Below are 12,853 nucleotides of genomic sequence, written 5' to 3' on the forward strand. Positions count from 1 at the left end.
ACCAAATAGCTGTGTTTCTCTCTGCTATTGCTACATCCCATTAAACTGATTAGATCTATCAAGGTTCTTAAATAGCAAGGCTGAAACACCAGTTTGGGCATAGAATATTAGCTTTCATTTTTTATGTTTTAATTACAGCAATTTCTTGTTTAAAACTACAAGCCTGATAGGGATTTGGTTTTTGCTTTGTTTATCAATGAATGTCTGAATGTTTCTAATGTTTTGCATGTGAAGTCAAACAACCATGGGTCAGTGTCTGCATGACTGGTAAATATTCATGAAAGTCGGACATGTCTTTTTCTGTTTTGCCTGCATTGTTTTTGTTTCACTAAAGTTTTTTTTTTTTTTTTTTTTTTGCTGAGATCTTAGATCACATGAGTGTGAACTTTCAGAGCAACATTTGTGTCAGTCTATAATATCTAACATATATGTCTGCCATTTCATTACCTAATTTGTCGTCATCTTCAAAAGTTTATTTACACTAAATGCATTTTTTTAGATATTTTTTATGACGCTAAAGAAGATCAGACAGAATATTTACAAAAGTTTAACTTAAATACACTGAATGCTTACCTAATTTTCTATCATTTTAAACACATGATACATTATTGGTTTTAGTTATTCGAGTCCTAGACTCACTGAGTTTTGCTCCTTCATTGTCTTTTCTTATTGTGCATATTAGGACTGTGAGGTACTTGAGGCAGAGACAAAGCGATTCGAGGACCTGGAGTTCCAGCAGCTGGAAAAGGAGAGCAGGCAGGATGAGGAGAAGGAGACCCAAACACAAGAACTTCTCCGAGAGGCTGCCGACTACCAGCGCAGCACCGTCACTCGCAAGGTAACACTTCTCGTTTTTATGGAACCAAAACAGTTCCTTGAACGTGGCTGATCCGAGGCTTGTGTTGCTGTTTTTTTTTTTGTTCCCCCTTTAAGGAGCGACTCTTAGCTCTGAAGAAGCAAGCAGAGGAGATAACCGAGCAGGCTCAGAGAGAAAAGGAGAGCTTCCTGAAAGAGAGGAGCAACCTTGAAGTGATGCTGCAAAGAGTATGACGAGACCCATTTTTGGATCCCTTCCAAACAGGAGAAATTTAGTGCAAGGGCTAAGTTTCTTTTTCTCGCTCTCTCTGTTAGGAAAAGGAAAGCCTTGCAACACTGGAAAGAAAATACGCTGACCTCACTGGTGGCCGGAGTTTCTCTCTAAGAGAGGTAGGTTTGACTGACAGCGAGCAGACTGGATGTTACTCCTTAATGCTCTAGACGTGAATTAACTCCCCCGTGATTTAGTCATTCCGATCTTCTTCTCTGCTTGTTAGGCTACAGCTTCTTTAGCCGATGTGTGTCAGTCCTTTCTTTGCAATGTATTTCTCAAGAAAGCAAAGGTACTCCTGTCTTGTTGGAGTCTGCCGTGTTTCCTCCTTATCCTTTTGACTTCATCTCCAGTCAAACGATCTCAGTGAATAATAATCTCTTGTTCATTAATGCTGAAATGATATTGACTGCCTGTTCTGATATGTCTGGTAACTACCATGTTTGTAAGTAACTTTTTTGCTACCAAGTTGTGCAACATATTAACTACTAATTTCTATTGATAATGTGACTCACCCACTTCTCGCTAAGCCTCACCCATTCTCTTTCCTCTATTTCTTCTCATAATACCCTCCAGGGCTATGTCACTGTCAGTGAAATCAATGAGCTTTACTCACAGCTTGGGCAGGACCCTAACCCTGCCTCTGCCCCTTCCCTGGTCAAAACGACCCCCGAGTCTGAGGTAAACCTTTCCCCTGAGGAAGACTCCACAAGGCCAACTGAGGACGAGGTGTGTGGAGTCATGTGACGGTTGTCTGTTTTTGCGGTGTGTAGTTTAGTAGGCCAGCAGATGATGAGAATACTCCCCCCTCTTGCCACATTTATTCTTCATTGTCTTTTCTCGTGCTCCGTTTCTGTATCTTATAGTGTTTGTTTTTCTTTTTAAAGCTCTGTCACTCTTCCTTATCAGCCGACTGTCACTGCTCTTCGTCCTCTTCCTCCTCCTCTCCTTCTCCCTCTTCTTCTGCCCACGTCAATACTCGTCCCCTCCCAAAAACTCCCTCTGTGCACTGGCCAGAGAACATGGTAACTTATCGAGACCCCTCCCCTCTTCCCGACTCTCCCCCACCTCCTCTTCCTGTCAAAAATCATCATCAGCGACACAGGCAGGTAACGTGTGTGTGGTTATGTGTGCATTGTTGCTTATAGTTGATATGTGGTTCTGACAAAAGATTTTGAGACTTAAATAAGCTTCTATTTTTTATTCATAAACTCTAGTTTCACTCAAGTTCCATAATAACATATTTTTAAGGGTCATAAAGAGAATGACAACAATTAACACTAGGCACACATTTACAGTTTTTGAGAATTGTGGTTGAGCCCATCACGTCAGTGATGAAAGGATGCTTCACTTTATGATACAAGACCCATGGTAGTCTCAGTCTTTGCTATTATTAAATTATCCTACCCCTGTCCAGCTTTGGTGGTTACTTCAGAAAAAGCCTCTCTTTAACCTGTCTTGACAGGCTCATCTTCTGAAAGTCACCACCTCACACAGAAAACCGCAAATTAGGTTTTTCTGGTTAAAAATGAGCTAATTGTCTTGACCCCAGCAAATAACTGCATTTCATCTGATCATATTTTCTTAAACACTAGATTGGGTCCAAATTGACAACCTTAAAGTAAAACAATGGTTATTTCTCAGTTTCAAAACTTTTGGCCACATCTGTATTTAATGATGTATTTTTATTAATATTGTTGTTTCTTTTATTTTTTATTTTTTAATTTTCTTAATCTATGCGCAGTGTTTATGATACACACATTAAACAGCAAAAACTATTGTGTAATAAGTACTTTAATCCCTACCACCAGATGGCAGCAGAGTAAAACGCCTATGTCAAATTATTGCAATGGGTAATTCTTCATGACATAAGGAATGACTTATCAGTTTTACGTCACTGTTTAAGTTAAATTCAACAATGAATAGCAAATTATCAATATGCAATTCTTCCCTCTCTGTCTGTTTAATTAGCATTTCCGTTTGCTGGAAGAGAGAAAGCGCTCTGAGAGGCAAAGTGGTTCACATCTGAGTGATACTTTACCCAGGAAGAAGAACATTCCCACTCTGAATACCCAGTTCACATGCTCAACACTTGGGCGCAGCTATCAAACAAAGGTGCCCATACATAAACAGTTGACACAAGCCTGCAGTAACTGTACAATACAGTATTTTAATCAGTTGTGAAGGAAAAGTTTCACATTCAGTTATCTTAAGGTTTCTTACTGTTGGAAACTGTTTTTGTTCCTCTAGTCCCATCAGCCTCTGGTACAAAGCTCAAGTTGTGGCAGTATTCTTCCCAGAATCCTCTCTCTGTCCAGCAAGGAGACTGAATCTCGTCGTCTACAAAAAGGTAAAAACACATGAAGACCATAACTAGAAACAACAAGCATTAATTAAGTTGTTATATTTTGCTTCAGAAAAATGGAAGTTTATACAAATTACCCTGGCATTTTGGCGACTTACAGCTGGTAATACTTTAGAGAATTAAAAAATATATATTTGCCCCAAGTTAAGGATTTATTCATAGGGTTTTGTGTTGGATGGTGTTTTGGAAAATCTCCTTTCACTCACTTGTTTATTCGAGATTTAGGATGCTGAATGAATGTGTGTATGAGAGCTGTTTCTTGATTCTTTAGTAATCTAATGGAAACAGCTCAAAATCCCATTTACACAAAACTTCCAGTCACTGTTTGATCTCTTCTAACACTGACATCCACAATAGTTTCTGTAAGCCATTACATCTCATTAGAAAAATATGTTCACTTCCCTTGGATTCAAATCATTCAAGTAAATACATCTAATGGGCTCTGTGCAAGTCGAAAGCAAGAGGTAGGTTTTGTGGCATAGTTTTGTGTATAGGATATACAAATTTTCTTTTTCGTCTGTTTGCACTATAACGCTGCCTGTCTTCCTGGAAAGTGGATTTGGTCCCTTGGTCCCTTTGGTCCCTTGATCTGGCTCATCTGATGGGTGGGCCTCCTGTGAGGCTCTGATGCTATCAGATTTTGTTTGTGTGTGCCTCTTCCTTCACCCAAAGACTGAGTTAGTCTCTCTTCAAAGTTTCTGCAGAGTCACTCTGTCATCAGCCCTCTATCAGGACGTATCCTGTTTTTGTCTACATATTTGAAGAGGCCACTTTTCTTACTTGTTTATTACCATTTTAAGTGTGATTAAGTCTTCTTGCGAACGTGCCACCGTGGCAGGTCTTTGTGATCCAAATTTAAAGCCTTCTGGCCAAACTGTCCCAGATGAAACACCTGAGACAGGTATGCCGTTTGCATAAGAAAGGAAAGTTAAGTACAGAGAACAGCAGCTAAGATGTTTTCTTTTCTCTGTGTGTTCAGGTCAGTCTGGCTCCCGAGCGGCTTCCCAGACTAATGTCTACCTCGATGCCTTCGGGTACCGTGAAAACCAGGCCTTTGACACGTTGAGTGTGGACAGCAGTGACTCCATCGATACCAGCATCTCAGCTTGTTCGCCTGACAATGTCTCCAGGTAGGTTCATGCTTATTGTTGCATTTACAGATACATTACAGTGGATACCGAGATGAAACAACACAGATTTTGTAAAGCTCTGACCTGCCTACACAAATTTTACAGCCCGGTTGTGGCACTGAAAGCAGCTAGAAAAATTAATAATTAAGTGTCTCTTCTCTGCAGAATTTCCAACAACTTATATAATTTCTTTCAGCTCATCCCATGGAAGACAGAATCAAAAAGATAGAACTTTGCTGAAATATATTAGATTAGATATCTGATGCAAACTATTCCACGCTTAACATTATCAGTAGCATATTTTCAAATTTAAAACACCTCCTTAAAAATAAATTCTTCTCTTGATTAAAATGTCCACACCAAAGAGCTTTATGGTCATCTGAACTTGATAGTCCTTAGGTATAGTGCAGGATCCAACTAATTGCTCTTTAAAAAAAGCATAAAACAATATTTTTTGTTGTTATTAGTCAAATGGTATGGCTATTGTTAAAAGCCATTTTAACAATACATTTCTAATTTTAGGTCCAAACATTTCAAGCTGTTAAAGAAGCAGGGGAACTGTGTTTGTAATATGAACTTCTGAATTTGGTGATTCGTGAGAAAGACGAGGATGGTGTGTGAATGTAAAAAAGCATGTGGGAAGGTTTTCCCGCCTTTCATGTTCCCCCCTCAGAGAGTGGGATCTGTGCACTCTGTGTGTTGAGGGCTACTCTTGATTAGTGGTCTAGGCATCATGTTACGGAAAACAGAAAACATGAAGCTCTGCGAGAGTCTGCATGTGTGCCATAACAGTCGGCCCCCTCAGGTTGAAATGAGCTGAACAAAATGAATGGGGGTGGCGGTGGATTTTGGGCTTGAGCCCCCATCTGGACTGAAACCATGTGTGCTTGCTCTCTCTTGTTCTGATTTACAACACTTGCATCCATCCCCCCCATTTTTTTTTTTTTTGCCCGTGTCTTATTTCTCTGACTTCTGCAGTCGTGTTTCAGCAAACACGACTGAAAGACATTTAGCAGAATGTCTTTCAGTTGGATGTAGCTTGATTTCTGTCGGGTTGCGCTCTACCTGCTCAGAGTGGACTGGACCTGTTTAAATTGGACCATAAGGAATGCGGTGGAATATGAACCTGTGTTGGACGAAACGCTTACTCTGGGACTTGGGAAATTGGTTTTTGTCTTCTTGTTTTTGATTCTAACTTCAACATGATGACTATGAGTACATTTTCCTCTCATCGATTAAGGTAGGTAGTTAAGACAGGGCTGGGTAAATAAATAAGTGCTACTATGTTGGTGCTGAAAAAAACAATGAAATGCTAAGACAAAACTTCCTGAAGTTATTAACACCATATAGAATCAGAATTTTGAACAAAAAATAAATAAAAAATAGCTTGAAAAGCTACTGCTACTTTAAGAAATACAGACTTTCTTATTTAACTTTAGTAATTATATTTATTAGTTACAGAAAACCATGTTGTATATAAAATTTCTGCACCAGCATATAATTTGGACAGATTTGACTTCAAACTGGAAATTTAATGATCTATTTAAAAAGAAAAAAAGAAAGGTTGAAACTGAGCGGGAAACAGGATTGCATGCTTTTATTTTTTTTTAATTCCTCCTTCCCTCCCACTCCGTTTTCTTTTGGCATTTCTGTTACTGCTTTTCTCCCCCACATCTCCCTGGTTTGTGTATACCGAAGTCTAATGTGGACCATTCCTCTCAACTATGTTATGACATCATTACACATCAACATGGAGTATCCATTTCCCACTGGCTCCAGATAAAAGGAAACTATAAATGTGCATGGGAGTTCTTTACATATGTATGAAGGCCATAAATCAGTCTACATCGTTTTATTGAGAGGGATCACTTCAGTTTTGATGAGGTCGAATGTAAGTTTTTGTTAGGTTAAGGATTTTTCAAGTTGGGATTAGCGTAAGCTCCAAAAAATCAATGGAATTTACCTAATAAGGGATGGAAAGAGCATCCATGCCTTTGCTTGGCAGAAGAACAAATGGGCAAACATAATATGAATCAGTGCAATTGATTTAAAAAAAAGGGTTTAAAGTTTAAATACCTACTGAAATGCCTTTGATGTTTGTCAAGAATGCCTGTCATGTGTGGACCATCTGCAGACTCAGAGTCTGATGATAAACTATGCCTTGTGTTCTGTCAGAAAAAGAGAGAAAGATGGAACTGTCCTAAATTTCCTTGGCATGCTGTTTTCTCTGCCAGTGGACCTGTAACACGAATAGACACAACATAAACAGGGAATAATCTGAATTATTCTCCACAGAAAGTGCAGCTTTTGGGTTAGACTAAACACAATTATTGTCAAGACTCAACGCTGTTGAGTCCCGAGTCTTTGTCATTGTATGTAGAAATATTAATAGCTACTTACGTTAAAAAAAATACCTGTTTGGCTTTTATTTAAACCAAGACATGATGGTTGGTTTCACTTTGTTTCTGATGTGCCACTCATTTGTCTGTGGGTTGTAGCGCCAGTACTTCAAACATGGCCCGGCTGGAGGAGATGGAGCGCCTGCTGAGGGAGGCACAGGCTGAGAAGAACCGCCTCCTGGAACACAAGGTGAGACACGGCATAAAAAAATGTCCACTTATTTTCACTCCTGTTAATGCTTTAAACGGAGCAACACACTTGCTCACCCACATTCAGAAATATTTTTACTTAGATTTATTATATCGAGATTTATCCATATTTATATGTCCTCTTTTGTTATGGTCCCTAAGGAACGAGAAATGGAGATGCGCAAGCAGGCGTTGGAAGAGGAGAGAAGGAGGAGAGAGGACCTGGAAAAAAGACTACAGGAGGAGACGAGCAGACGTCAGAAACTCATCGATCGTGAAGTGAAGATGAGAGAGAAACAAAGGGCACAGGTAAAGAAGAAAGGAATAAATCTAATACTAAATCCTCAAACAAAACAAATACTTCTTAAAAAAATGCTTCTCTGCACATGTAGCTGTTTCTTATTTTGTATGTAAACCCTATTGGCGTTGGCCAGGCAAGGAAGATGCAAAAAAAAAAAAAAACAGTTTTACTCTAAAATGGATTGCTATTTACTGAACATTTTTATGATTTTTTACTCTGTATATATTTGACAAACAACAAATTGTATTTTAAATCATTTCAATCTTGTCTGGAATAAGTCAGCACAGGTTTGGTTCACCGTTTGCACTAGAGATGAATAAAAGTTGCCCAGTGTCTATAAAACACTAAAAAAAAAAGTTCTTTACTCAAGTGTGAAATGGTAGCTTTCTCTTATTTACTTGTGTATTGTTACTCCTTTTCTGGCTGAATGCATGTAATCTCAAGATTACATGCATTCTTGTAGAAATCGTGCTCACACACCAGCTATCGATGGTAATGGCATGTAACTGGAACACATTTAATTTTGATTTTTTTATCATTCCTAGATGTGAGCTCTCCAGACTCACATCTAGACTCCACCGTTCCCCAAGAATGTTTTTAATAGCTCCATTGAAAGAGTGGGTGCACTGTGGAACAAACCAAAAGCATTTTAACCACACAAACCAGCAATGGAGAACTTCCCAAAGGATTATGCTGTTTTGATTTACATTTTAACCAACAGAAAGCCATTATAGATGGACACAAAGCTTCTTTTTAAAGGCTGTCCCAATAGTTTGGAGTTTCTACGGCTCCACCAGTTTCTACTTCTACACTTTCATGTTTGGCCACAAATGAAATACACTTGTACAACTAATGTGAGTTATATCATCTCTTCAAACAGTTCATTCCCTTCCTGAGCTGTTCTCTCCTTCCTCTCCAGTCCCGGCCGCTGACTCGCTACCTGCCAGTGAGGAAGGACGACTTTGACCTGCGGGCTCACATTGAGTCAGCGGGCCACAACACAGACACCTGCTTCCACTTATCCATCTCGGAAAAGACTTGCCGAGGCTACCTGATCAAGATGGGAGGCAAGATCAAAACATGGAAGAAACGCTGGTTCGTCTTTGACCGGAACCGTCGCACTTTGTCCTACTATGCAGGTAGCTACAGAAAGCACGCTTATGCAGATGTATTTATGGTACTTTAAAGCAGCAATGATTAAAAGCAATAGCCAAAAGTTGGTGGATGTCTTAAATCAGATTATACAGAGGTTTTCTTGACTCAATTTGCATTTTGGCAATATTTCTGTAATTTCTCATCTCCAGACAAACATGAGGCTAAGCTGAAAGGTGTGATTTACTTTCAAGCTATTGAAGAAGTGTATTATGATCATTTGAAAAGTGCACACAAGGTATGTGGTTACATTCATGTCTATCTATTGAATCCACCCTTGGCTTTGAGTAATTGGTCTAACTAATCGTCATTCCTGAGCTTTTCTTTACTTTATTTCCTTATTTTTTTTGAGCCGTTTCTCCTGATTTTAAACAATTTTCTTTCAGAGCCCGAACCCCTCCCTGACCTTCAGCGTTAAGACTCATGACAGGGTGTACTACATGGTGGCCCCCTCTCCCGAGGCCATGAGGATCTGGATGGATGTGATCGTCACTGGGGCAGAAGGATACACACAGTTCATGGTGTAGTGGCAGGAAGGGTCCTGACTGTCAATGGGAATGTCTTGGGGTATTTGCCATTTGTGTGACCGACAGAGCATCACAAAATGCTCTTCATTCTGGCAGCTTAATTAAAAAATAAAGGTTGCCCACTTATATGTAGTGGGTCTGTGTTTCTCGTCATCACTTCTGCCTTAGATATATGAGTACAACATTGGACACAGACGGGACTTGAGCAGGAAATATTTTATAAATATTATTACCGTTTAGAGTGGAGCACTCATGTTGATCTCTGGACACATACAGGCGTATAGTTACTACAATTTTATGCAAACTATACTTCATTAAAAAAAAATAAAAAATCATAAAAAATACAGAAGTCATTCTGAAAGGTACTGTGATGCACCGCTTTGCCTTAAAGTGAATCTCAGCCGACCTCTTAATGCAGGCAAAATATTAAGTATCAACTGAAAACATTCTCTACCAGTGCCCATAGAGGACAGCACAATATTTTCTAAAAAAATAAAATAAATAATAAATGTATAATCTTTTGCAAAGACTGAACCCTAATTCCAGTTGGAGTTGTATTTTGCATCCTTCCACCATTGATGAGCTTCATTTTCTGATGCTCAGTCAAGACTTCAAAAGTGTTTTTCAAAAATAATTTCTAAAACAAAATGCAAGAAACACTAGTAAAGAACTGCCTTTTTTAACTTGTTTTATTGCATTCTCAGGTCTGAACTGTGCAGTTTCCATGTCTACATATGATTATGAGTGTAACATACGCATTAGGTAGGTAGTTTTCTGTTTTGGGTGTACAGTATTAATAAAGGGCTCCCAACGTAGCTCCAAAGGTGCTATTGCTGTGTCATATTCCTTGGAACATCTTCACAAAATACACAATAAAAAAAGCTTAGCATTCACCCAAACAAAGCTAATTTCTTTGTTGTTGTTTTTTTTGTTTGTTTTGGTGATTTTTTATTATTGTCCTTGGCTTCACAAGAGGATCATCATAGATCATCAAGTTTTATTTGACAAATAAAACTTGGTGACATGAGTCACGAAGCCACAAAACATCATTATATTTGTACATTTTTGCTGGAATGCTTTAGTTAATTTAAAAAAATAATTGGCAAGTGACCCTAATCTTCAATGCATGACATTTTAGTTTTTTTTTTTTTTACATGGCAGTATTTTTACACTTTCTGCTTTTGTATTTATGAAGTGATCTTTAAAATCCCTGCTGTGGATTGAGTGTTTACTAAGATGTAAAGCAGACAAATCTATGGTACATTGTGCTACTTATAAAATCCGACTCATTGTGCTGCTTTCATCCACTAGCTTTCATTGCATGGCATTTATTACCAATAATTAAATGTTCTGTTTTAAATTATCACGGTGATTATTAAAGCCAGTTTGTAACTGTTTTGTAGCTTCTTACCGGTCACTTAGCTTTGCATTTTCTTGTTATTTGGTTGACCAAAGTTTATATCCAAGCTATATATTGTATAATGTATATGTGGTTTCTTTGCTGCTTTTAAAGTAGAAAGGTATCAGAAGAATAAAAATTCTGTTTCAACATGATGAAACAAGGACATGGTCATTTGTACTGTCTAATTGAACTATTTCAGCAGATTTCCAGAGCTTGATTTACACTATTAGTATACTTTTTCAATAAAAATATACATGTTTGTATGTTGATTCCACCATATTTATCAAAGTATGTATATTATTTTTTGTATTTTCATATGAATAATAAATGATGTATCTATAGCATTTATCTTGTTTCTTTTTGACGAAATCATGCACTGTTGCTCTTCAAAATAGCCACCATGACTCTATCGTGAGAAATAAGTATGTTTGTAGTACCCAATTATTAAACAACGTCAAACTTGGAATCGTGATGAGAAATGCACAAAAACATGAGCTTTAAATAAGCAGAAACGCTTCACTTTTATTTGCAGTAATCTTTTTTAGCTCTTCTCTGCTAGATTGTTTTTGCTGATTTCTCACAGTTTGGTTTTAATTTCCAACAAAAGGAAAAGTTGCTGAACAAAAGACCTGGGCTGGTGAACCAAGGGGTTGCAGGTGTTGGGAGAGAGTGGAAGGCAGGTGAGAAGAGAGAAAGAAACAGGAAGTGACACAGGGGGTAAGGGAATTAATCCAACAAAATAACTAGATCAGCCAACTTTCCAGAATCTTATGTAACTCCTAAGCATACTAACAACACACCTAATATTGAGATGAGATCTATTCATTGGAGTCCATCCAAGTTTGGTGGCATGGACTGCGAGCACCTCCGCGTGGCACTAATCGGTACTGCATCACGGACTGCTTGAAATGGGGTTTTTGACTAAATTTGATTCAAATGTGGTATTTTGGGGGGAAGGTGTTGCTGTACACCTCCACTCAGGCAGTGCGGATGATTTCTGATATTTAGTAAAAAAAAATAAAAAGAAGAAAGAATTACCCTCCCCAGAAAAACAATTAGTCATGTAAGGAAATAAAATAAGATGATTCCTTTACAAGAGATTAACAGACGTCTCAGTTTGCATGAAATTATAAAATTATTTATGTAGAAAAAATGCAATAATTAAACATAGCGTCTCTGCTTATGTCAGACGTCGCATGTTTGTTGGTTGGCTAGTTTACCCATGAATCCTTGCGCGAATAAAAAGCAAATAACGAGAAAGAATACGCGCAGGTTTTTGCAGATGTGTCGCAGATACCTTCTGTACAGCATGATAATCTTAAAGACTGGACTTCAACAGAGAACACGTCACAGAAACGACAAAAAAAATGAAAGAAAACCACTAGGAAAATATAGTGACAGCAGTGTCTTATAAATACTGTGTGCTGATAGGACGAGCGCTGGTTGGTCCGATGGTAGTGGAGTTTCAAACGATTGTTTCAGTCAGTAACAGTTTCTCCTCTCCCTCTCACTGCCGGTCTTGACTAGCCTTTTGTTTTTTTTTGTTTTAATCTCCCCCAATATTTCAAGCTTACATAGGTTTTGTCAAACGTCCCACACCACAGGCGATGTAAGCAAAATGTTTTGTTGATAACAACCCATGTGACGGTAAAATGGAAACATTTCAAATTCCAGCAGACTTTTGCAGTAGCCTATCTAATACCAATAAAGTGATTAGATTTCAAAAGCGTCTTCAACAATAAACATCACAAAAAAGCTAGGGCATCGTGCGTCACGTCCACATCGATGATAATCAGTGATGGTTTCAGAAACCAGTGATGGTTTCTGCCCCGGGCAACCGCCCGGGGCAGCATCTCTTGGGGAGTTGATTGATCATATCTACTTAAACTTTAAACTTTTCTTAAAGCTGTTTTGCTTGGACTGTTACATGCAATTTGTATTTGCTTCTGTTATTACAAAAAGCCTAAAATATTGAGATTTGAGCCTCAATGCTACCAGTAAAACCAGAAAAAATGCTATACCAAAACGTTTTACCACTCTTCTGAGGACTAAACTAGATTTCTGTGTGTTTCATTGTAAAACGGGAGATGTTTTTTTTTTTGTTGTAACAAAAGGTGCCTGTTGTGCCTTGCTGTTTCTATCAGCATGCTGCCTTATCATACCCGACAAAACAGTCCCGGCAAGCTTGTCTGTTTCTGACATGACCAACAAAAAGCACACGTTGCAGTGGATGTTATCTTCACAGTCAGCTATGTCGTTGCTCATGAAGCAAATGAAGTATGTTCAACATGTTGAACATTC

General features: G+C 38.4%; 1 protein-coding gene across 4 annotated transcripts in view; it reads left to right on the forward strand.

Annotated features, from left to right (window-relative positions):
* The window catches only part of phldb2b (pleckstrin homology-like domain, family B, member 2b), a 36,772-nt gene extending 25,879 nt beyond the window's left edge, over positions 1-10,893 (forward strand). For 2 of the 4 annotated variants that reach the window (XM_055037468.1, XM_055037472.1), the window contains 13 exons: positions 683-838; positions 934-1,044; positions 1,132-1,206; positions 1,664-1,816; positions 1,975-2,196; positions 3,059-3,202; positions 3,338-3,437; positions 4,432-4,582; positions 7,081-7,171; positions 7,333-7,479; positions 8,391-8,610; positions 8,776-8,861; positions 9,010-10,893. In XM_055037468.1, the coding sequence (XP_054893443.1) occupies positions 683-838; positions 934-1,044; positions 1,132-1,206; positions 1,664-1,816; positions 1,975-2,196; positions 3,059-3,202; positions 3,338-3,437; positions 4,432-4,582; positions 7,081-7,171; positions 7,333-7,479; positions 8,391-8,610; positions 8,776-8,861; positions 9,010-9,150 (1,797 nt within the window). In that variant the 3' untranslated portion in view covers positions 9,151-10,893. The remainder of the gene's footprint in view (positions 1-682; positions 839-933; positions 1,045-1,131; positions 1,207-1,663; positions 1,817-1,974; positions 2,197-3,058; positions 3,203-3,337; positions 3,438-4,431; positions 4,583-7,080; positions 7,172-7,332; positions 7,480-8,390; positions 8,611-8,775; positions 8,862-9,009) is intronic. The other 2 variants (XM_055037470.1, XM_055037471.1) reach the window with 2 other exon arrangements.
* The last annotated feature ends 1,960 nt before the right edge of the window (positions 10,894-12,853 follow it).

Source organism: Poeciliopsis prolifica, unplaced genomic scaffold (assembly GCF_027474105.1).
Source record: "Poeciliopsis prolifica strain line A6 unplaced genomic scaffold, Auburn_PproV2 SCAFFOLD012, whole genome shotgun sequence".
NCBI lineage: Eukaryota > Metazoa > Chordata > Actinopteri > Cyprinodontiformes > Poeciliidae > Poeciliopsis > Poeciliopsis prolifica.